This window comes from Urocitellus parryii, chromosome 6, assembly GCF_045843805.1.
Source record: "Urocitellus parryii isolate mUroPar1 chromosome 6, mUroPar1.hap1, whole genome shotgun sequence".
NCBI lineage: Eukaryota > Metazoa > Chordata > Mammalia > Rodentia > Sciuridae > Urocitellus > Urocitellus parryii.
Window position 1 is genome coordinate 60938432 of NC_135536.1, and position 23248 is coordinate 60961679.

The 23248-nt window shown below is 41.9% G+C and overlaps 1 protein-coding gene across 1 annotated transcript in view; it reads right to left on the minus strand.

Moving 5' to 3' along the window:
* Nin (ninein) overlaps positions 1 to 15131 on the minus strand; it is a 104396-nt gene extending 89265 nt beyond the window's left edge. The window contains exons 1-2 of the mRNA XM_026391069.2: positions 15102 to 15131; positions 6209 to 6412 (exon numbers count right to left, since the gene is read on the minus strand). Of these exons, the coding sequence (XP_026246854.2) occupies positions 6209 to 6391 (183 nt within the window). The 5' untranslated portion in view covers positions 6392 to 6412; positions 15102 to 15131. The remainder of the gene's footprint in view (positions 1 to 6208; positions 6413 to 15101) is intronic.
* Positions 15132 to 23248: the final 8117 nt, after the last annotated feature.

Consider the following 23248-nt stretch of genomic DNA (forward strand, 5'->3'; position numbering starts at 1 on the left):
CAAGAATCTCCATATCTTGTATGCCTCAAAGGGCAGTTTGCAGCAATGGGAAAATTACAGGACTGACTAAAAACACACATGACATTTAAACTAAATTAACAGGAAGACTAGTCAAGTCTGATATTTTTTTGTCAGGTGTCACCACTGCTTAATAGAATTTACCTCATCATTTTTCCTCTCTACATTTTGTATGAATGCTTTTTTAAGAAATAAGATTTGCGTTACTGGGGGGAAGAAAAGAAGTTTATATGCCCCACAAGAAGCAAATGCTAATTCAAACCACAAAGAAACCTTCAATAGGAAGTGGAATAAGGAACCTAACGTTGCATAAAATCACCTTGAGCAATCATGGAGATCAAATGCACCCAGTTTGCACATGTATATAGGCAGTACTTCAAACAGACCCCAGAGTGAGAGAACTTAGTTTAATGAAGTGAGCTTATTAAACAAGGCTAAGTCCGGGCAATTGTCATTAAATTTAGTAGGTTTATATCTAGTAATACAAAGGGAAATCAACTAGAGAGTATTCATAACATTGTTAGGAAATGGGTATAGAAGTATAGACTTATCAGAAGGTCAATGTATAGGAAAATAATATTCATAGCATTATGCAAGGAGAAATGACATACACTGACGAAGAGATATAGTTTTACAGTGAAAGATTCAGTTATGAAATGTTTTATTCTATATGAAGTCTTTGGGCTATTGTAGCCCAGCAGTCATTTATTGCAGACAGTGTAAGGAGACCAAGACCTTTTTAAAAGGTAGGTTTTTAAAACTAACTATATGAATTTGTATTCCATGACTAACTCAAGGAGCCCTGCCTACAGATGGAAATGGACACAAACTACCACCAAACCAAGACAACTTCTAGCAAATTCATTTTCTATTCTAATAAGTGTTCTTAGAAACACATTACTTTGAATCACTATTTATTAAGGACCCCTTCTGGGCATGCAGTGGGTGGAGAAGAGGAATGTACAGTGAGATATGGTGGGTAAACAATTTTTCCTGGCTCTATGATAAAATTTTGCACACACAATCTCAACCAACTTTCACTGCAATCTTGCAAGGAACATATTATATTTCCATTATACAGATGAAGAAACTGAGGCTCAGAGTATTTAAGATGACATGCCATCATGGCTAAAAAACTGCAAGAGCCAGTACCTGAATCCAGGTCTCACCTCAAAGACCATGCTCTAATAGAACAGAGTCTCCATGTGATGGTGGTGTTGATAGTGTTTGGAGGGGAACAAAGAATGAGACTTATTTTTGCATACTGGAATTGGAGGAAACTGGATATGTACATTTAAAAGCAGGGTCTTGGAACTCCAGTATCCCACGTGGAACTGTCTCAAATGAATTGTCTGACCTTGAACAATTCTCTCCAAGTGCTGGGTTTCTTCATCATACAGATGAACCCTGTCAGGTAAAATCTGTGATTGACATTGAAGAACATTACACAGACAGGAAGCAACCCATATTGGTGAAATCTAATGAGCATTCCTGACCAGTCTTCTCTGACATGGGCATTATTGAAATAAAGTAGATTGAAGACAATGGCCATCTAATGCTTGTCACTTCCTGCTTTTACAGAGTTCAAGGCCTTCCCAATAGCTCTCCCTCTCCCCTTGCTTCCTGTCACACAAAATACCTCAGAGACTTAAGAACTTAAGATACTCAAAACCTAAGTAAATCTCACAATGAGTTTGACAAGAAAGCATTAACACAGAACAGACACAAATCTAACAACCCCCTCATTAGAAGGTCTTTTCTATAAATGCAGAACCACAGACCCACAGGAGTTCAGATCAACCTCAAATGAGACTCCTGTTCAGAAGGAGAATGATAATTCACCTGGAGTCACAAGACCAACGGAGGAATCACACATATAATCCTCATGGCTACAGGTTAAAGTGTGGTAGTTTAAGAGTAAGAAAAAGGCAAAGGGCCAGGCATTTGAGAAATGCAGCAAGGAACATTTCTACCATTCCCTGCAGTAGGTTTGAAAGGTCTCAGATCAATAATATGATATAGTAGCATGATCACAGGATAGATACAAAAAATAGGCGGTGATTGATGACGAAGTGTAATTTTGCACACAGAGAATAATCACTGCCTAAAAGCACTTCTCTATTTCTGATTTTCTCTTCAAATGATTAAATATATATTAAAGAAAGAAACCTTAAAATGCTCTTAATGAATTGGAAACAAAGAAGTAAATCTACCATTTGAAATTAATCATGACATTTATAAAAGAACCACAAGCACTTTGAAATGAAAGGTAGAAAGCTGAGCTAAATTATATATTTGTATAGCTATCAAATTTTAATACTAAAAATTTCAAAGTGCCTTTGATGGCCCAAGTTCACACATCTTATTTGGAAGCCAACGGTGAGTTCTACTGCCAAGTGGCTTATTCCCATTCAAAAGAGTGGGAATAAGGACAGAGAGATATTTTAGCATTCAAATTCATATGAAAGTAATAACATAGCAATGAAATACTTTAGAACTTCAGGGAGCTGTTTTTTCTTAAAGTAGGTATGTAACAATAAGAAAAGGAAATGCATTTTTAAAACTGAATATAATAAAGAGCTTCAACAATACCAAAACAAACTATCTTCTTTTTATGCCTATTTTCTTTTCTTTTTTTTTTGGGGGGGGGGGGTGGTGAGGGTAGGGGAGTGTATTAGGGATTGAACCCAGAGGTGCTAATCTACTGAGCCACATTCCCCAGCCCTTTTTATTTTTTATTTTGAGACAGGGTCTCGCCAAGTTGCTTAGGGCCTTGCTAAGTTGCAGAGGCTGGCTTTGAACTTGTGATCTTCCTGTCTTAGCCTCCCAAGCCACTGGGATTACAGTTATGTGGAAGGGAAGGGGAAAAGAGAGAGGATTGTTTGAAAGGAACAAGAAACAGGAAGCACATACAGTTTAGTATCAATTGCTTGAATGATACTTTGGCCCAGTGAGAGAGAGCTAACATGATTCTCTTTCTTAAAAATTTTGTAGTACTTTCTCCCTATAGTATTCACCTGCCAGTTACACTACCCAATTAGACTTTAAATTCCTCAGTGGCATTAAGAAGTCCCTTGTGTCAGGGCCTTACCCACCTGACAGGTGCTTGGTTGATGAGAAAGAGATGGATGAACTCTTCAGATTATCAAATAGGAAACACAAATCAGTAATGTCCCCTTTCCTTCCAATTAGAAATCGATAAGCATTAAGCATTTCAAACACTTGTAAAGTAACCACCATGCTTAGGGGAATATGGACTCAAATTATAAAGAAATATACATGATTTGAAAGATGATTTGGGAGGAAATGACCTATTATGCATAAAAATTGCAAGTGGATTTGAGTTACTTAACACCTATTAAAAGAAACATTAGGTTTAAAAAATGTTATTGCAGATGGACTGCCAAATACAAAAATAAATAGACAGTACTCATATTCTTGGTTGAGGGAGAAAATGCTTTTTTACTTTCTTATTTCTTTTTCAAGAATTCTGCCTAATTCCAATAGAGGTAAAACTTGGAAGTTTTATTGCATCTAAAAAGTATGCTCATTAAGATTTAAAACATAAAATTAAAGTCATAAGTATCCAGGAAGCTGATGGGTCCTAATGCATTCAAAAGCTAATTTAACGGAGAACTGCAGCTTGTAATAAACATAAATAAACTGTACCAATACCATGAGACTAGTGGAATGACTGACATGCAGGACACACACAATTCATATTTGTTGAATTTACAAGTAGATGAGCATATGCAGATTTGTCATGCTACCTTTTCCCCTTTTTTATTAAACCAAGCTGCTAACCCTTGAAAGCTTTTCTACAAATACCTTCCAAAGAGAAAAAAGATGACTGGCATTAAAAACAACTTATATGATAACTATGGCTGACAACAATTAATTTAATATTTCAAAATAGCTGAAAGGATTCTGAATGCTCCTAACAAAGGAATTGATCAATGCCTGCAGTGACAGATATGCCAATTACCCTGACCTAATGATTATATATCTTATACATGTATTAAAATGCCACACTATACCCCATAAGTATGTAAAATTACTATGTGTCACTTAAAAAATTTTTGTATTTATTAAAAACAACTCATCTGATCCCTATTCAACATACATGAAGGTGAGAGCACTTGGATTGCTCCAGTGAATTCTAAGGATTTTTTTCTTTATCATTTAAAATCATAAACCATATAGGATATCTTAACAGCATATGGCCGAGTTTATATGATCATCTGAGAATAATTCAATTCCATAAAAAATGCAAATTTAACAGTAGTGTGTTAATTCATGCCAACACTGCCCTCAAGACAATCACCAGGGACCTCCCACATGAAATCAATATGCATACATCTACTTAACTTTTATCACTGGCTCACTAAGTAAATATCACACTATAGTCCACTTAGGTATTCATTATTCAGGCAAATATCAAACATAAAAAGCAGGCTGGTGGTGTCAAGTTGTTAACAAATCAATCGATAGCTGTTCCCTGGTTTTAGTCTACCAAATGAGGGCAGAGATGTGCAACATCTGGAGAGCAAACTATTAATCTGCTGCCAAGGTGCAGTCTGTTTGCAGCAGAGGATTCCACATTAACGCTGACTCTGAGGAACCCTCTCAAGGAAATCATCAGGCATATCATGTTTTCTCCTGCTTTCGTACCATTAAAACAGATATGTCCTTTGATATCCCTGAGATATTCAAGGACCGCACTGGGGGATGCCACTCTTTTGCTCCCCACCTTGTCTAAAATTGAGGCAGAACTCAAAAACATTTGAGTGCATTATATGATGGGGAGCAAATGGCTGAATATTCAAAGCATCCACTTTTATTGCTTTCAAAGCAAGATTTTGGGCATTTTTTTAGGAATCATATATATTCACAAGCAGTTAATCCCCCAAAGTGGCCAAGAATGGCCCCAGTTTTGTGAAGAACTCGGATTGCTCTTGACACCACAGTCATGGGACTGTCACCTCCTCTATATTAATCTCAAAATAAGCACTGCTCTTGTGTCTTTCAGGTTATAGACAGCCACTACATTGCATCTCAGGCTATTTACCCACCTTGTCAGCCAAGAGACAGTGAAAATAAAATGAAGAAGAGGAAGTTCAGTCACTAGAATAAACTTAAGCTTCATGACTGCTTCCTCAATCTACACATGATAAAAACTTCTGCCTACAGAGAGGCAGCAATGACAGCAACAAAGCTCAAAAAGTACTACCTTTTATTCTCATGCATTCCAAAAACCAACAACAAAGATTCTGCTGGGGTTGTGGCTCAGTGGTAGAGCGCTTGCCTAGCACATGTGAAGCACTGGGTTTGATCCTCAGAACCACATTATAAATAAATAAATAAATAAATAAATAAATAAATAAATAAATAAAAGAAACAAAGGCATTGTGTCATCTACAACTTTTTTTTAAAGACTACCCAAAGCAATGTAAATATTGTATTACATTGTAAATGATCCATTAATTATAATTATGAAAATTGAAGAAAATCTCAGGTCTTGACATAAAAAGTCCTTCCCACTATCAGCACAAGAGTGGGGGATGTGAGTCCCCTTCCCTCCTCTCACTCACATCTGCAGCAGATCTATGGGGAAAGCGTGACTATTTGTTGTCAACTGTAGAAGTTAACGTTGGCAACGCTCACACATCCCTGCTGGAAGCAAGTCGTGCTGGGTTTTAAATGAGGCTACACTGTATTTACTTACCCTCCTGTCTTACTTCCTGGGTGGAAGGTTTAATTAATACTTCACCCAGAAACAATCCACACAAGAAATAGTTTTACCAGGAACAAAAGTCATAACAGAAATCTGCTCTTCCTGTGATGGGCGGTTTTCTTGCTGTGTTTTCTTTATCTTCCATGGAAATCTTGCCCCCTCCTTTCTGTCCCAGTGATGAATGTGGAGTCAATGAAATGATTCACAAAGAACAATAACAACAAAAAGTGGGAAATATCTTTTTTTTTTCTCTCTATCTATGACGCTCAGTGCACAACATGATTCCACAGCTAAACTAAAGCACCCAAGCACACTGCACTGCTCATGGCCATTACATTTTTCTTTTCAACGGGTTAACGGCTAAGTTGCAACATATGGGGCTTGCGCCACCCCAAGCACCCAGACAGAAACCGCACCCCTCTTCCCACAGACTCATAGTTCTTCCTCACATCTTACCCTGCCCAAGAGGTTGTCTTGAAGCAGTGTCTGTTGCAGCACCGGGGCCACTTCCTCCAAGCTTAGCATGTGGCAAAGGTCAGTGAGCTCTTCCTGTCCAAGGGACCCGGTGCCTGTTGTGTCAAAACTGTCAAACAGCTCCTTGAGTCGGGCCTCATGCTGGTCCTGCTCCACCTCATCCATCCCATAGCCCACAGCGCTCACCTGTGCAAGACAGAGACAAGGACAGGTTGGGGCAGGTCAATTCTTGGTGCACCTATCTCTCCTGGCACAACGAGCTGCTTGGGAATACTCTTCTATGTGCTGCTTGGGAACACTCTTCTATGTATGACATTATATTTCTGACACAACCCGTGGCAAGTCCAGGACCTCATTTTGGCCGTTAGAGCTCCCACGCACACTCACACCAGGGGTACCTCTCGATCACACTGGGGGTGACATTACCAGGATGAACAGGTCATGTAGGCAGAGAGACACCCTCTTCTCCTTCCTGCTCCTTAGGTGGATGTCCGGTTTATCAAATTCAAACCCACAAGTGGTTCTCTCCCTATCAGTTCATCTGCTCAAGACTTAAAGAAGGTGAAAGGCCGCTTCTGACAGCCAGTCCAGTGAAATGAGCCAACTGTTAGCACCACCCAACTGTGCAAGCCAGAGCCTCCACACAAGTCTGCATGCTCCACACAACCTGCCTAGATGCTAGGATCTGGCAGTGTGGCCAGGCTGATTAGTTCCACTTCGTTCAGCCTAGATGCCGCCCATAATAGTTACAAGAGACACTGGCTGAACATATTTGCTACAAAACCATGTCCCTGTTTACATGAGACCAGATGCCTTTTACATGAGAGCTTCACAAAGCAACTCAATTAACTTTGTTGGTGCAATTACATGAAGTGTGACAGGAAGAGTATTCCCTGAAGCTCACCATAGTCCCAGGGAGCTTTAGGTAATGCTTAGTTGCCTAGAGAAAAGGGAAAACACCACTCCAACCCTTGTGACAGAAAGGTCTGAAAGGAGTCACAGACTGGCTTCTGTGAATCAGAGACTCTTAGGGAACCAGAACTCTCTGGAGCAGCTCACCCCTTTATGCCTGGTTAACCTGTCTTGCATCTCTGTCTCACCCCAACCCCAGGACTTTCCATCTTGCCACTTTCCCTCAGATTGGTCAAATACTTAGAGTTATCAATAGCTCTGAGTCATATTTTTGCTAAAAATATACATCATAAAATTCTAAGAACTTCATGCTTTAAAATAGGTTGTTGTTTTTTTTCTTGCTCAATTATTCATTTCTAATGTGCTAGGTCTTTTGATGCAAGCCTGAAGCCTGAACATCTGGAGGAAACTTCACTATGATGTAATGGATGCCAAATACAACTGCATACCCTTGAGACAGTGATCTCAGCCACAGACATCAAGCTCTCAGCCTAGGGGCTGGGGTATAACTCAGCAGTAGAACATATGCTTAGCCCTGGGTTCAATCCCCAGCACTGCTATCCATCTCCAACAACAAAGGCAGCATCTTCAACTAAACCAAGCACTGGGTCAGAAAATACTCTGAATTAGAGGTGATGTTCCATAGAGACAATCATTACTACCTGGGGAAGAGGTAAGCTAGCATGTTGAACAGAGCCAGTAATGAAGATAAAAGAGCTTTCTGTAGCAAATCAGTGCTTCTCTCAGCTGTGTCTGCTGGGTGTTCATAAACAACTTTACAACATGACAAGCCCAAATAGATCCACGACCTTAACAAACTTAGGTGGATTCAGAAGAAGAGTCCTGATCAGCTCTGCCATACAATTCAATTTTTATGAGGACCACTCATTAAAACAACATGCCATGGTTTGGGTCCAAGTCCCTGTTCTTGAGGAGGTCTCCTCTCCTATTAGCAGTTTCCCATTACTAAGGTGCTGTTGGCTCTGGCTGTCTTCCCAGGGTTGGTCTGTTGGGTTAACTAATCACTATGCAAATATTTTCAAAATAAGTTGAGAGTGCTATATAAACATCAAAGCATCAGAAAAGGAACACAAAGGTGTTAGGCAAAGTAACAAGAGGTAGGAATTTAGACAAAGCCAAGGCTTGGCTAATAAGATTCACTCAGTGTCTGCCAGTTAATTGTCAACCAAGATTTGCTGAGACTCCCCAAAGTGCTCTGGGATTTTTGGTGTTGCGGTGTTGCTATGGCTCTCAGGCTCAGTCTGAGGTTTACAGTCCCCTGGGTTGTAATCTGACCACCTTCAGAAAAGACAGACATTCTACCTTTGCTTGATTTTGCATAATATTTAAAAGCTCAAAAGTGAAAAAAAAAGTTCTAACACTTCCTCTTTTTAAAATTATTTTTAAGGTGCAGCAATTTATCCATCTAAGTCAATGAAGGAGAGCAGTAGAACTCAAAATACACTGAAAAGTCCTAATCTGATGTGCTGCTGTGAATTTTTCTTTCTTTTCTTTTTTAATACTGGGGATTAGCCAGGTGTGGTGGCCCATGCCTGTAATCCCAATGGCTCAGGAGGCTGAGGCAGGAGGATTGCCAAGTTCAAAGCCAGCCTCAGCAAAATCGAGGCACTAAGCAACTCAGTGAGACCCCGTCTCTAAATAAAATCCAAAGTAGGGCTGGGGATGTAGCTTAGTGGTCAAGTGCTCCTGAGTTCAATCCCCAGTACCCACACACACACTACTTCTATATCTATATCTATCTCTATATATAGAGATGGGATGTAACTCAGTGGTAAAGCTCCCCTCATTTAATCCCATCTATAGTTATAGATACAGATATACATATATAGATGTAGATGGGATTAAAACAGGGGAGCTTTACCACTGAGTTATATCCCATCTCTTTTTGTTTCTTGAGACAGGGTCTCACTAAGTTGCTTAGCCTGAGCCTCAAACTACTGAGGCTGACCTCAAACTTGTAATCTTCCTGCCTCAGCCTCCAGAGTTGCTGGGATTATAGGCATGCAACTGGCCTGCTGCTTTGAATTTAATAAACTATTATGCCCCACTCTGGGGAGATCATTCAACTTTGCTAAATTGAACTTCTTTTGTTGTGTAGCAGCCTTCCTTTCTTATGTTTCCATCTCCCTCCTTCCTAAGATACCAAGCTTAGGAAAACATTCTTTGGACTGAAGGGGGGGAGGCCCCACCCCTGTGAAACAAATGCTCACAATAAAACATCCAGGAGCTGCTATGCATGGTGACAAGCTGCAAGCACTCATCTGGCACAGAATGTATTTTTTTCTGGTTGATATTATTCTCCAAATGTTCATCAGCAATTTCATGTGCAAATTTTTTTTTTCCTCCCCACTTAGCAGAAAGTTCCTTAAGAGTAAGGTCCATACCTACTATTTTATTTTTATTTAATTCTATTTCTTTTATGCCTTCCCTCAAACTGTTCTTCAGGCCAGGGACTTGATCAACCTCATGTACTGACTTACTACATGGACATTCCCTGAGAGGAGTCTTACCCTGAATGGGGAGATGTAGGAACAAGCATGGGAAAAAATTTGAAATACCTATTTCTTCCACACATACACCTCCACTTCCCTCTTCCAGTTCTTTTTTAAGGGCATTTTTAGTCTTGAACATACTAAGCAGAAGTACAGAGCCAGCAGTGACTACTAAACCACTCTCTATAAAGCCATCTGAAGCTTAGTTCAATGGGTTAGTAATTAAACCAATGGATTCACAAACTGCAGCTACGTTTTGTTGTTGTTATGGGATAAAACTTTGGAGGAAAATCTGTACTAAAACACTTTCTCAGGTCTTCTCATTTATCCTATGAGAATAACAATACCCCTCTGGAGGGTTGTTCTGAAGGTTAAATATGGCAAGCAAAGTGAGAATGGCTTATCCCAGAGAAAGGTGATATAAGAGGGGAACTGAAAAACAACCAAGAAAACACCCAAGTCTCACAAAGGAGGCACAAACTTAGGTGAGTAACTTAAGTCAATCAGTCATAAATCTACCTTCAAAGAAGCAAAGCAGGAAGTGTGGAAAGTCATAGAACAGAGCTTTAGAGCAGGCACTGAATGTATTATGCATATAAACAGCATTAGATTTCTAAATGATAATGGCAGCAGGTAATGTTCATGCTTCCTCAATCTTCAAAGGAAGATTATTGATCATTTAACATCAAATAAAAGCAGAGAGGCTGAAATGTAGCTGAGAATTCAGAAGAATTTATTATAATTACTGTTGCTGTGATTAATCTCTGAGCATTCACTATGAGCTGGCCTATGCTAAACGTTTCAAGTTTATCATCTTATTTAATACCCTCCCCACCACCCCCATTCTTCAAAGCAGAATCCCCATTTAAGGTATTAAAATTTGGGGCTTGGAAAAATTAAGCAATTTGTTCAAGGATACAGAACTCATATAGGGGTAGAGCTGAACTTAAAATCTGGTATGGCAATAAATTATCCCCCAATGCACAAAGAACACATGAACGGGACCACACTTGGAATGATACCACTGACAAACTTAAACTCCACCTTATGTGTCAGCCAGCTGAACAGTACTCAGTATGAGAAGCCACCATGGAATACTCCCTGGCCACAAATTTTTCCAAATTAGAATGGGAAGAAGTGAAATCCTTACCTGCTCCCTCCCTTGAACCCTTTACTGAATGAGTACAGGCTGCAAGTCTCTTGGGATACACAGATAGAATAAGCATGCTTTTTTCCTAATGCACCTTTGGGATTTGGGCATGGAAAAAATACATTTTTATATAAAATGATCATAAAGAGTCTCATCATCAATATGGGCATTGCTGAGGAAATGATAATTGTTCAATTAATCTTCCCAAATAAATACTTAAGTATACAATCTAGTGCACTCCAGAGCCAAAGCCTAACTGGCATCCATCAGTGGCAGGAATCTTAGAGATTTAAAAAGTTGGGCTCGAGTGGTAAATCCTTCAAATTGCAAAGAACAATTCCAATTTTATGAAACTTGCCATAAACCTAAGCCTTTCCTCACCAAGGACCTTCCCAATCATGTGGTTTGGGACCTTTATGATTCTTTTGGAATAAAAGGGCCAGGGTGGGTAATATTTGGGAGTTCTAACTAGGGATAGTTAAATAAGAGGCAGATGCACAGAATCATTAATCAAAACATTTACCACCCAATAACCAGCTATAATGACAATTGTTCAGAACATCTTTCTTCCAAATAATTCAAAATAAGGCAGCCAAAATGCTGCAGACTCTGACAGGGATGTCCATTACAGATCTGCATTGTTGTGCTCCACTTGGCTGCCCTGGCTGATGGAATTACAGGACCAACTGGGACTGCAAAAGGAATAGGTGGAGGTGTGGCAGGAATAATGGAGTGCAGACACAAGGCCAGGATGAAGTGCTTATGTGAACTTATGAACTTTCCAGCATCTGAGGTACAGAAAGGAGCTTGAAAGAATGGTACCCCAGCCAACAGGGACGTCTGTTCTGGGCTGGAGGGAGTGAAAAGGAGACAAAGTCTAGCAAGTGAAACCCAAATAATAAATAAGCACAATGCCAGAGCCCCTAGCCCAGGCCTTTGATTTCCCCTCCAGATGGTCCAGCAGCTGAACAGCTCTGTGGAATGTCTGGATGCCCCTCTCGGCTCAGCCGCTCTCCCTTCTAGGACATCATAATAGATGCTTTCGGACCTGTGTTCAGACATAGCTGTTGGGGGTCCACAGACTGAGCAGTGACCACCGAGTGACTAATTAAGTTACTTGGGGACTGAAGTGATGAACACAGACAAACTGCTTGGGGAGCCTTTTCATTTAGGCCTTTAGCTTTCACCCTGTGGCAAGTCAGCCAATAATGCCCATGATCAAATTGCAATGTTTCTCTCTCTTCTACAAACTCTTTAATCTGTTACAAAGATTTCCAGGCTTACTATTTTGGACTAATTTCAGCATGAAAGGAAATAGTGATGAGAATAAATTCAAGTTTAGCAAAAAGCTCAACAACAACCAAAAAAAGCTATCGCTCCCATTTGCATATTCATTAGGAGAACCCTTCTGTCCAAAAACTATGGCTGTTCAGCAGCAAACCAATCACAATCAGCCTCCTCTCTGCTCCAATAGCCCCTCACACCAGGCTGGTTACCAAAAGCAACATGGTGCTACCAGGAATAAAACTGTGGTATAAAAATATACTATAAAAAAATGTAAGTGCCACTACACAGGAAAAAGTAACATTTAAATAAATCTGAAAGAAAACAGTAATCTGTGCTAAATATACTATAAAATTTTATTGAACTAAGGGTGTCCTATTAGCACTTAAACCAAATCATAAACAAGCTTTAGTATTTTACCACCCTGAAGGTTACAGCAAACCAGGCTTTTGTTAAACCTAACAGCAGGTGGATTACCCAATCAAGTAGTTAACTCAGGGCAGTAGATGGGAAAAAACATCAGCTTAGCACAAGGTAGATCCAATAACCTATAATCAACTACTAAGTAAAATTATGGGAGCAGAAAACAGAGTTGCACGTTGACTACTTCTTTTCTAAAAGAGAAAGCTTATAACAACTTTCAATTCTTGAGCCATATTTATTCAAATTAATTTAGGATGCCTAAATCTATGAGTACAGTTCCCTGGGGTATAAGTGAAGCGCTTCTATTCTCACATCCATAAATAATATTTTCCCAACTTTGTATTTTAAGTGAGCTTTTAGGTACAGATGGCTTTGTAGTATTTTTTTTTCCATCCAAAAGCTTGAATAAGTGCTGCTACAAATAATAATAATAAAAATACTAATCTCAATGTTGTTGACTTGTATAATCCCATAATCTTTTCAAAATTCTATCTTATTTGTAAGTGGGATAAAAATATCACTTTGCAAGGTTCAGTAAGTCTCCCCACAAGCTTCTGCCTAACAGATGCAAGATCAATAGCCAGAATTCAAACTGCATTATTTATTGGCTTACAAATGAATTGGCATCTACAAAAATAAGCCTTCTGAAAAGGCTCTGGGCTATCTGAATCCCTCTAAAATGCTTCTGGCTAAACTTGCCAAGCCTTTATCAGTGTAAGACCGATAAAATGTATTTTCATTACCAACATCAAATGGAAGCATCAAGATTGGTGAAATGTTAGTTTAGAAAATCATTTTCAGTGACATTTAAAACAATTTACTTGAACAACATTGGATTCATGATAAGAACATTGCCTATTAAATGAAGATTGGCTGTTCAGAATTCATTGGAGCCAGATTCTCCCCCTGTGTGAGTTAACATCTTTTGATATTAAGGGTCATTACATATCTAAAATGAAAAAATAAGAAAAAAGAAGCCCATGTCATTCTGGGCAAGTGCCTATTAAAATGACTGATCCTTGACATTTTAATGTAAAGTCCATGCTTATGATGGCTTCTTCTCTATTGCCCCAGTAAAACCTCTCCCTGTCTTGGCAAGGTCTTTGCTTAAGTATAACTCATTTGCTTTATCTACATTGCGGTTCAGGATGCTTCCCTGTAAAGAAGCACCAGATTACAGGTGAAAATAAACAAATCTGCAAACAACCCTCCATCCCAGCAGTTCTCATCACCTCCCAAAGAGGAACACTGACAACAGTTGAAGAAAACACACAAACTCATTTTCAGTCATCCTGCAATGTTACTCTTACAACCTGGGAATTTCACAGCTACTTTCAATTCAGAGCAAGATCTACCAATATTCCAGATAGGCCACCAATATAAAATGCTACAACTCAGGCTGGGGTTGTGGCTCAGTGGTAGCATGCTAGCCTAGCACATGTGAGGCACTAGGTTCGGTCCTCAGCACCACATAAAAATGAAATAAAGAATGTGTGTCCACCTACAACTAAAAAATAAATATTAAAAAAGTAAAATGCTACAACTAGAGAAGACACAAGATAAAACTATGCTGACAGAAAACAAAATGTATTTCCTGTAGATCATTAAGCCTTAGGAAGTATGTAAACACATACAAATTCATGTTAAGGTATCTAAGGGAACCCAATTAAGAAATCTTCCATGGTCCTAGGAGCCTATCTTATGTGCCCTTGTGGACTTTAATCAGGATTCTTATACTAAAACTACCTTGACACTCACAAAGACAACTATCAATCTGCTTTTATTAGTAGTAAAGTCAAGAACTGAGTTGTAGGACAAGCCCATCTCAGTAATTCCTCAACACCAGGAGGGGATCTGTCCCAGTGAAGTAGAGAGCTGAAGACCTCATAATAACCAAGTTGTCTAGAAACATGACATAAGGTAGAACAATAGTTTCAGCTCCCATTTTATTCTCACCTTAACCATGGCTCATCAGGTCAGAGGCTAGGAAAATCGCCCCTTTCAGTCTCTCTTTCAAATTCGGGGGTGGGGGTGGGGTGGGGGCTTTAAGCAGTAACTCTTTCCATCAGCTTTGTCCTTTTGTGGGGGCCAGTTTAGTAGCTGTAGAGTTCAGCTGGAACCCTGGAAGCTTCCTCCCCTGACGTTCCTCACTTTCATTAGACACTTCGATCTCTCGGCTCTGGTGACTTGTCACTGGAGTCGTTTCCCCCTTTCCTAGTAATTGTATTGGGAAAGTCTCTACATGTATTGATCCTACACACCTAAAATCTCCACTTTAAAGGCTCCAAATAGCTGTGCGCTACACAAACAGCACAGGCTAACATCTCGGGGTACCTCACGCAGCTTTCTCTTCAGCTTCTCAATCACAGGGCTGCCTGGGCGGCACATACCAACAGAACAGCAACCCTTTTTGCTGCTTCTGGGACTCAAATCTGCTGCCTGGACCAACAGACAGTAGCAGCTTTCAGCTCCAGGCTTGCGGCCGGAGCCAAGAGGGCGGCAGAGGCGCTGCAGGTCTGGGAGGCTGAGGTGCGGCCAGAGGGCAGGCGCGCCGCCCAGGTCCCTGGCAACCGGCAACGTGTCCCCGACCCACCTGTCCATCGCCACCACCAGAAGCCTGAGACACTCCATTGTGTCACCAGGCAGCACGCTCTCTCGGCCCCCGCCGCCCTCGCCTACCTTCTGTCGGCCTCTCCGGAGCGCCCGCACACCCGGCTGCCTGCCTCCAGTGCTCTGCAAAGCGAAGGAGGGCGCTTTGTTAGGGTTCAAGAAGCCGGACAATACTTCGCAGCCGGCGCCGCGGTTCCGGACGGGCGTCCTTCAAAAGGACGCGAATGGGGACCCGCGCGAGCGTCATTTCCATATGTAAGGGGCCAGCTCTTACAAAAGCGCTGCGTTCGGGGGCCGCGGGCTGCCGCGCATCCTCCCCGCCCGCCGGCCCGCCCCCCGCGAGCGCAGCCCGCTCCTCCGCCACGGCCCCTCCTCTCTGCCGCCAAAGCCGCCCCCTCCCCGCCTCGTCCCACGGAGCCACTGGGCCGGGGCCGGCAGTCCAGTCCCCGCTTCCTCCAGGCCCGCGGGGTCAGCGAGCGCCCTGACCCCTGGTTCAGAAGGGGAGCCCCAGTGGGTTTCAGTGCCCATTCTGCCCTGGTGCTCAGGGCCTCGCCGACGGCGCGCGGGCAGCGCAAGGCCTCCCCGCACCCTCAGGCCGGGGGGTCGGGGGACTCTGGAGCTGGGCTCCTTGCTTACCGCGTCCCGGGGCTCAGGCTCCCGGCGCTACCGCGGAGAGCATGGCCGCGGGCGCACTCGGGGCTCGGCGAGGGCGGCAGCGGGACGGCCGCGCCCAGCGCGCTCAGCTCCCGGCTCGGCCTCAGCCACCCAGAGCTTTGGACGCCCGGGAGGAAGAGCAGGGCCCGCGCGGGGAGGAGGAGTCAGGGCGACGCCGACCCGGGCGCGGCTCCTCCTCCGCGGCCCGCGTGGCTTCTGCAGCCGAGGGAGGAGCGGGTGGCGCTGTCTGGGCCCTCGCGGACAAGTGACCCTTCTGAGCCTCAGCCACGGAGATTTGAACTTGGAAACGCCAGGGCTCAGGGTGCGGGCGGAGGTTGCCCAGGAGCTGGCACGTCCGCCCCTCCGCCTCCAGCCTGCCAGCCACCCTTTCCTTCCAAACGTTCCCACACGCACCCGGCGACTAGGACACCCTGCAGACAACGTCTGCAGCCTGTGCGACCTTAAACTGTGAATTCAGGTGCCTCTTTTACCCGCAAGTGGCCTGGCTTTCCCAGCTCTGGGGAGGCCCCTGCTATCAGGGGAAGAGGGGTCTAGGAGGCAGAGACCTCCGGGCTTGACTCTGAATCCTACGAACCTCTAGATGGCATCAACACCTGCCCACGGCATCCTCATGGGTTCCTGCCGCCTGTGCAGCCCCTCTGAGGGTACATCCAAACCTAGGTCACAACCGAGCAGAACAGAAACTCTGGAGTTGGTGGTCCCCGAGCCTCACCCCCTTGCATCCTTACTCTACCCGCCCCGCCAAAGTAATGGTTTTCGCACCCTCCGCGTACCTATGCTTCTGATCTCAGTGCAGACTGGATCTCAAGTCTAGGCTAGAGGTGGCGGTAGCTGTGGGCCCCAGGCAGCACCGATGGTTCTTCAGCTGCAGGGTTAAAAGTGCTGCCCTTGAAGAAGGATCCGCCTGACTTATTACTTCCCACAGTCTGATTATTTCAGCAAGAAAAGGAGATCAAACCCTTTGCTACTAAGGGAAAGAGCAGCAGGAAGAACAAGACAGGAAGGAAATCAGCATTTATTGAGAATCCAATGTGTTGAAGACGCAACAGATTTTTTTTTTTTTTACCTAATCCTCCCACCAACAATCCTGAGGAGGCAGACATTATAGCATTTAATATATGAGGAAACTGGGTCTCCCAGATGTCAAAAGAGCTTTTCTGTGATCACAAAGAAAATGCTTAATAGAGCTGACGTTCAAAAGCAGATCACACAAAAATGCAGAGAACTAAAAGTATACACAAATAAGAGCCTGTAAAACCAGTCAAATTTAAATAAGATCTGATTGTTTATGTTGATTTCCTCATTGTGATATTGTATAACAGTTATACAAAATTTTACCACTGGGGAAAAAAATAGGGCTAAGTACTTAGGGGATCTCTGTATTTTTTCTTCCAACTTAGGTGAGTCTACAGTTATCTTGAAATTTAAAAAATATGAAGCAGATCAGTTATTTTAAAACCCAGTGTCTCTTCCTTCAATACAATGGGCCTGGGGAGTAAGAGGAAGCTCTTGGATCTCTTTGAACACTCTTGGATAAACACACAAATAATCATATATTGTAAGCATAGTTATACAACAGACATGCACACACATGAGCATGCAAGCGCACACACACACACACACACACACACACACACACCGTTCATTAATCTGTTACCGGAATACTTACATAGATGTCATCCTATAAATAAGAGAATAATGCTCACTGGGCACTCAAACAGACTTAGAAGGTAAGGATGAAGAGGTATCTTCTTTGTTTTGCTCAATCTCTGCCATGGCAGCCTTGTCCTACTGGATCTCTCTCCAACCATCCCTTTTTAACCTGCAAGAATCCTTAAGGATGAGATAGCTCATTAGTTTAAAGCACTGATTCTTGGGCACAGGAGATAATTGGAGGTGATATTGGCTCCTTGTGGAGGGAGATCAGAATTGCTGGGGGTGGGGTGGGGAAGATGTTGTAATTAGAAAAACATAAGACATACTTTCTTGAGAGGAGCAAATTGGGTGGAGATGGGGGGGATGACTGGGAACTGGGATCATCTCCAGCCTTGCTAGAGGAGGGGAAGCTTGCAGCTTGGCTGCTGAATGGTACCAGTTGGCAAGAGCAAGCCTGCAAAGGCAGACCCTTTCTTTAACACAAGGTGTCTGTGGCTTGGGTTGCACAGGGTGAATGGTTATTCTTAGCCCAGCCTAGAGTCACTGGAAAAAAAAAAAAAAAAAGCAGGGACATCACTTGAACTTTTCTCTATTAAATGAAAATACAATACAACACAAATAATAGCAGAAATTGCAGCCACCTTCAATTTTACATTATATGCAATATAAGGAAAAAGGAAAAGAAATGTCAATATTTGCCTAGAGGTATTACCTTCACAAACCAAATTTCACTCTTATCTGTTGCAGTTTATCTACTTCTGGTTTTAACTCTCATTTTATAGAGCCTTGTTAATGGATCCTATCTTCAAGTACTTGTACATGACATTTTTGAGTGATTTTCTGCTACATTTCATGGTGTAGGACTGGCTTTCTAAGGTGGTTCAAACTTTTTAAAAGTTAACTAAAAAAATCCTGGGAAGAGAATGATACTCCTTGTTTCTTCCTGAAGTAACTTTGTAATTATCAGTTTAGAGTCAGGACAGCAAAAATAAATTGGAGAAAGAAACAGAGAATGTGAATTCAGGCTTTATAAATTTCCTGGGATCTCCCACCCCTGGTGCTGGAAGGGCTATAGCTCTAACCAAATTCAACCTACCCTCTCCCAAGTCACAGTTTGGTATTATATATTATTCACAGAATAACCAAAAACTCTTCTGTCTTTCTGGTATCAACTCCAAGACCTTTGAAACTGTGATGGATGTCTTTTGATTCCTTAGACCATTTGAACGCAGCAGAATAGTGGTCAAGTAAGTTGTGAAGCTGGGTTGAGAGAGCCCATTGGTTAAAACAGTTGATCAGTTACAGTTCAACCCAAGCCATGTTTGGGTGAAAGAAAAATATATCATACTTTTTATAAGGCCCTAAGGAGGTTGAATGTTGGAAGGAAGATGGGGACAGTTTGGATTCTAGACCTGCAGGTCAAGAACTAGGAGTTTCAGCAACAAGACATTGCTGGTAAAAACCCAGGAAGAAGGGAGACAGTGCACAGAGAGGAAGGGGAGGAGTCAAACTGATTTACATTTTGCCCCTAGGGGACTCTCATTAGAAATTAGGATTCTTTTTTTTTTTAGTAGTAGTGGTTGGACACAATACCTTTATTTTATTTATTTTTACGTGGTGCTGAGGATCGAACCCAGGGCCTCGCAAGTGCTAGGCAAGTGCTCTACCGCTGAGCCATTACCCCAGCCCCAGGATTCTTTATTCATTTTCCCCTGTGAAGTATATGAAAGAAGAGGAAATAGATTCAGTACATCATTTTAAAAAGCACTGAGCTCCTATTCTTTGCCTAGCACTGTCTTGATGTTCAAAAGAAACATCAACCTTGGTTCTGGCCATAGAGAAAGAGGAATGTAACATTCTCTTTTGGGGGAAGCAAAAATTTGTATGTATGAGAGAATAGGAAAACAATATGGGTAGCTTTGGATTCTAATAAGTCCTCCAGGTGAGGAACATCCACATATTGTTGCATGATAGCGAAGAGGCCAAGGACTCCTCTCAACATGCTTCTATCAGGTCACTCAGACCCTTGCCTTTGACATTCAGCCCTAGGTCTCCTTGGCATTCAAGGTCCTGCCCAATCATTGAAAGTGTACATATCTTCAATGTCTGCAGCCAATCTACCCCCTCCACTCTGTTCATAAGTGCTTCCGAATCATCCCTCTTCTTCTTTCTTCCCAGAATGTCAGTCCTAAAACACATTTGATGCCTTATCTCTATCCACTGTTCTTCATTTGGCCCAGAAGTTAAAGCTCAGCAGGATGTGAGTTAAACTTGAGCCTTTTGGATCTGATAAGTTAAGCAGTTAGTTGCTTTCAAATCTTGGCATTCCCATGTAGAAGAGATGTTATATGTATGTGCATAGGGTAGGGGTCTGATTTTTTTTCCTTTTTGTACTGAAGCTAGAACCAGGGGTGCTTAACCACTGAGCCACATCCCCAGCCCTTTTTATTTTTCATTTTGAGACAGGGTCTCCCTAAGTTGCCAAAGGTCTTACTGAGTTGCTGAGTGCTGAGGATGACCTCAAACTTGTAATCCTCCTGCCTCAGCCTCCTGAATCACTAGGATCATGTGTCACCATGCCTGGCTGATTTTCCCTTTTGGTTGTCACTAAAGTTTTATTCAGAGAAGAAGGAAATAAAATTTTAGCTAAAGAAACATTGATGCTGGTTGTGGTGGTACATGTCGGTAATCTCAGTGGCTTAGGAGGCTGAGGTAGGTGGATTGTGAGTTCAAGACCAGCTGCAGCAATTTAGCAAGGCCCTGAGCAACTTAATGACACCCTGTCTCAAAATTTAAAAAAATTTAAAAGGAAGGTTGGGGGATGTGGCTCAGTGGTTAAGCACCCCTGGGTTCCATTCCTGGTACAAAAAAGAAAAAAAGAAAGAGAAAGAAAAAGAAACATTGATGGTCTTTTTCCTAAACTCTGTCAATGTGACATGAAAATCTTTACTTTTTCTTTTAAAAGAAATTGAATTGAAAAATGATGTAACATTACTTTTTCCAGGTGAGACTACTTGGAGTTTTCTAGAATTTGATGTGCTCACAAAAGAAGTATAATGTGAGTCACGTGTATAACTCAAAATTTTCTAGTAGATATGTTTAAAAAATAAAAACAAACACATAAAATGAGTTTTTATATTTTAATTAACCCAATATATCCCAAATATTATCTTTGCAACATATCATCTGTTAAAATTAATGAGATATTTTATATTTATTTTGGAATAAAGTCTTGAAACCTGGTGCATGTTTTTCACTTGCAGCACATCTCAGGTCAGACTAGCCACATGGGACTAATGGCTGCCTTATAAATACAATGTTAGAACAAAAAAGGGTTCTAAATTTGTCTAACCCAATTCTCTTATGTTGAAAAGAAGCCTGTACTCAAGAAGTGTTTATGCCTTGTTCAAGACCACACAGTGGATATATCAGACCCCTGGGCCTTATTCTGGGCCTGGCCTCCAACACTCGCCTCCTGGAAAGTTTTTGGGCTGACCTAAATAGCTACCTTGGAATAAAGCACAGTGTTGAAAAACATTTTTAAAAAATCACCACCTTCTAAAAGCCCTTGAAATTTTAAAAATAAAATTTCAGATGAAAATAGCCCAATACATACTATTTTAATACTTAGAAATGACAACTTGGTAGAACATTTGTTAAAGTGTACCCCACCTGTTTGTTTTCTGCTCAGCTTTATCAGTGTCTGTGGGGTACCCAGCAGAGAGGAGGCTGAGAACAGGAAGACAGTGGCTGCTGTGCACTGCTGGTCCTCTAGGGAAGGTGGGAGGGAGGATTATGCATCATCTGTCCGTCCTCCATACCACCCACATGAGCTCCTGCCAGCATCCTGAGGACCCATGTTGTTCTCCATGATTAATCTCAAAGGCCTTGAAATAACAGTGACCTTTTTTTCTTCTAGGATGCACATTTTGCAGTGCCTTATATTTTGAGCTAAGAAGGAACCTGAAATACGGGGGGGGGGGGGGAATGACCATTTCAAACACAGAAAATGAGACCCATATGAAAAGAGCATTGCTTCCAGTAATGAGGACATCTGGGAGTAAACCGAATAATGAAGGCATCTTTACACCTGGATTGATGAGAAAGCAATTAGATATTTCAAAAAGCAGCATAAAGATCTTTGATTTGCATTTTGTTTTCAATTAGAAGAGAAGGGGTATGGTTTTCTATGGATTTAATTCAGATCACTTTGTACCAAAATGCTGAGGCCACAGTGATAATAAATCTCTATGGCAGTGAGCTCTGTGAGTCATTTTGAATCTACATAAAATTCCATCTTAGAGGCTGATGTATTGGAGCTAATGCGGAGAATGCCAGATGCCAAGCTCAGAATTTAATCAAAATGTACTTTGTCTGATTTTTTATTATTAAAGTTCCCTTCTCCTACATTGTGTAGCCTATCTCAGGGTCCCCCAAGGTGCAAATGAGGTAGAAGGAAACAAGATCTGTAGAGAGGAAAAGGCATGTCTAATTATGTGTATCTGGTAACAGGGAGATATCAAGAACAGGGGTATGAGTGTGTGTGTGTGTGTGTGTGTATGTGTGTGTGTGTGTGTGTGTGTAGAAAGGAAATATGCTGGATGGCCTCTGTTTGTCCTTTCAGATCCTCCCTCTGCCCTTTTATACCTGCTCTGTGCCCTAAGAGGATAACCTAGAGGTTACTACATCAACAGGCTTCCCCAAGCCCTGGCATCCCTTTAGGTTCGCTTGATGGGGGTCACTGGCAAAAAATTGGAGGAAGCAGGAACATGAGGCCAGGGTACTTATTTGCCCAACTTGCTCCTTATAGGGTCTCTATCACATAGCCTTCTCCACACAACTCGGTCACCAGCTCTCAAAGCCATGTCCCCCTGTTACAGTGAGGTCTAAGGTTGGTAAGGGCACCCTCTGTTACCAACTGTCAGGCAGGCATGTCCTTGTTTCTCTGTACCTGCCCACACTTTGTAAATAGAACCTTTGTTATGAACTATCCTCTGAATGCCTAGTTGGAGTTTATTCACTACTTTCTTCTGAAATCTTGATTGATAGTATGCACACATTCCTTGTTCTACCAAAAAAAAAAAAAATGCCTTTTTCTCTATTAACATGAGACTCCTTGAATTTTTCCATTGCCCAGAATCATATTAAGTCTGTTCTCTGGAAGCAAACCCTGAGATAAGGATTCAAATGCAATAGTGTTAAAGATAAACTCCCAAGAGAAATTGAAAGAGAGTATGGTAGTGAGGAGCAGCACGACAGAGAAAGAAGGAGTGAAGAATCCAGGCAAGGGTGTTATTTCAGGCAAAGCCCCAGCATTAACCTCATGTTGAATGGAGCTGTGGAGCATAAATTAACTTCCAAGTTTGCCCTGACTTGAGTCAGGGGACCTAGGCTTTCAATCTCTTGCACCACTATGTTATTGGCTAGTTGCACCTCTGGGCCACAGCAAACTCTCAGGAACTTCCAGCTCTCTGTGGAAATAGATTAAACTCCAGTAGTCCAAGAGCAGTCCTCTGAAGATGGTTGTGGGAACCAATCATTAGAAAGTAAAACACAGACTTAGTATGGTGGCACACCTTGTAATCCCATCCCAGGAAGGCTGAGGCAGGAGGATTCCAAGTTGAGGCCAGCCTGGGCAACTTATCAAGACTTTGTCTCAAAATAAAAAAAATACAAATGAATGAGTATGTGGCTCAGTGGTAGAGTGTATCTGGGTTCCATTGCCAGAACTGCAAAAAGGAGAAGAGTAGAAGGAAAAGAAGAAGAAAGCAAAGCACATTGAATGTAGACCAAAAGTAG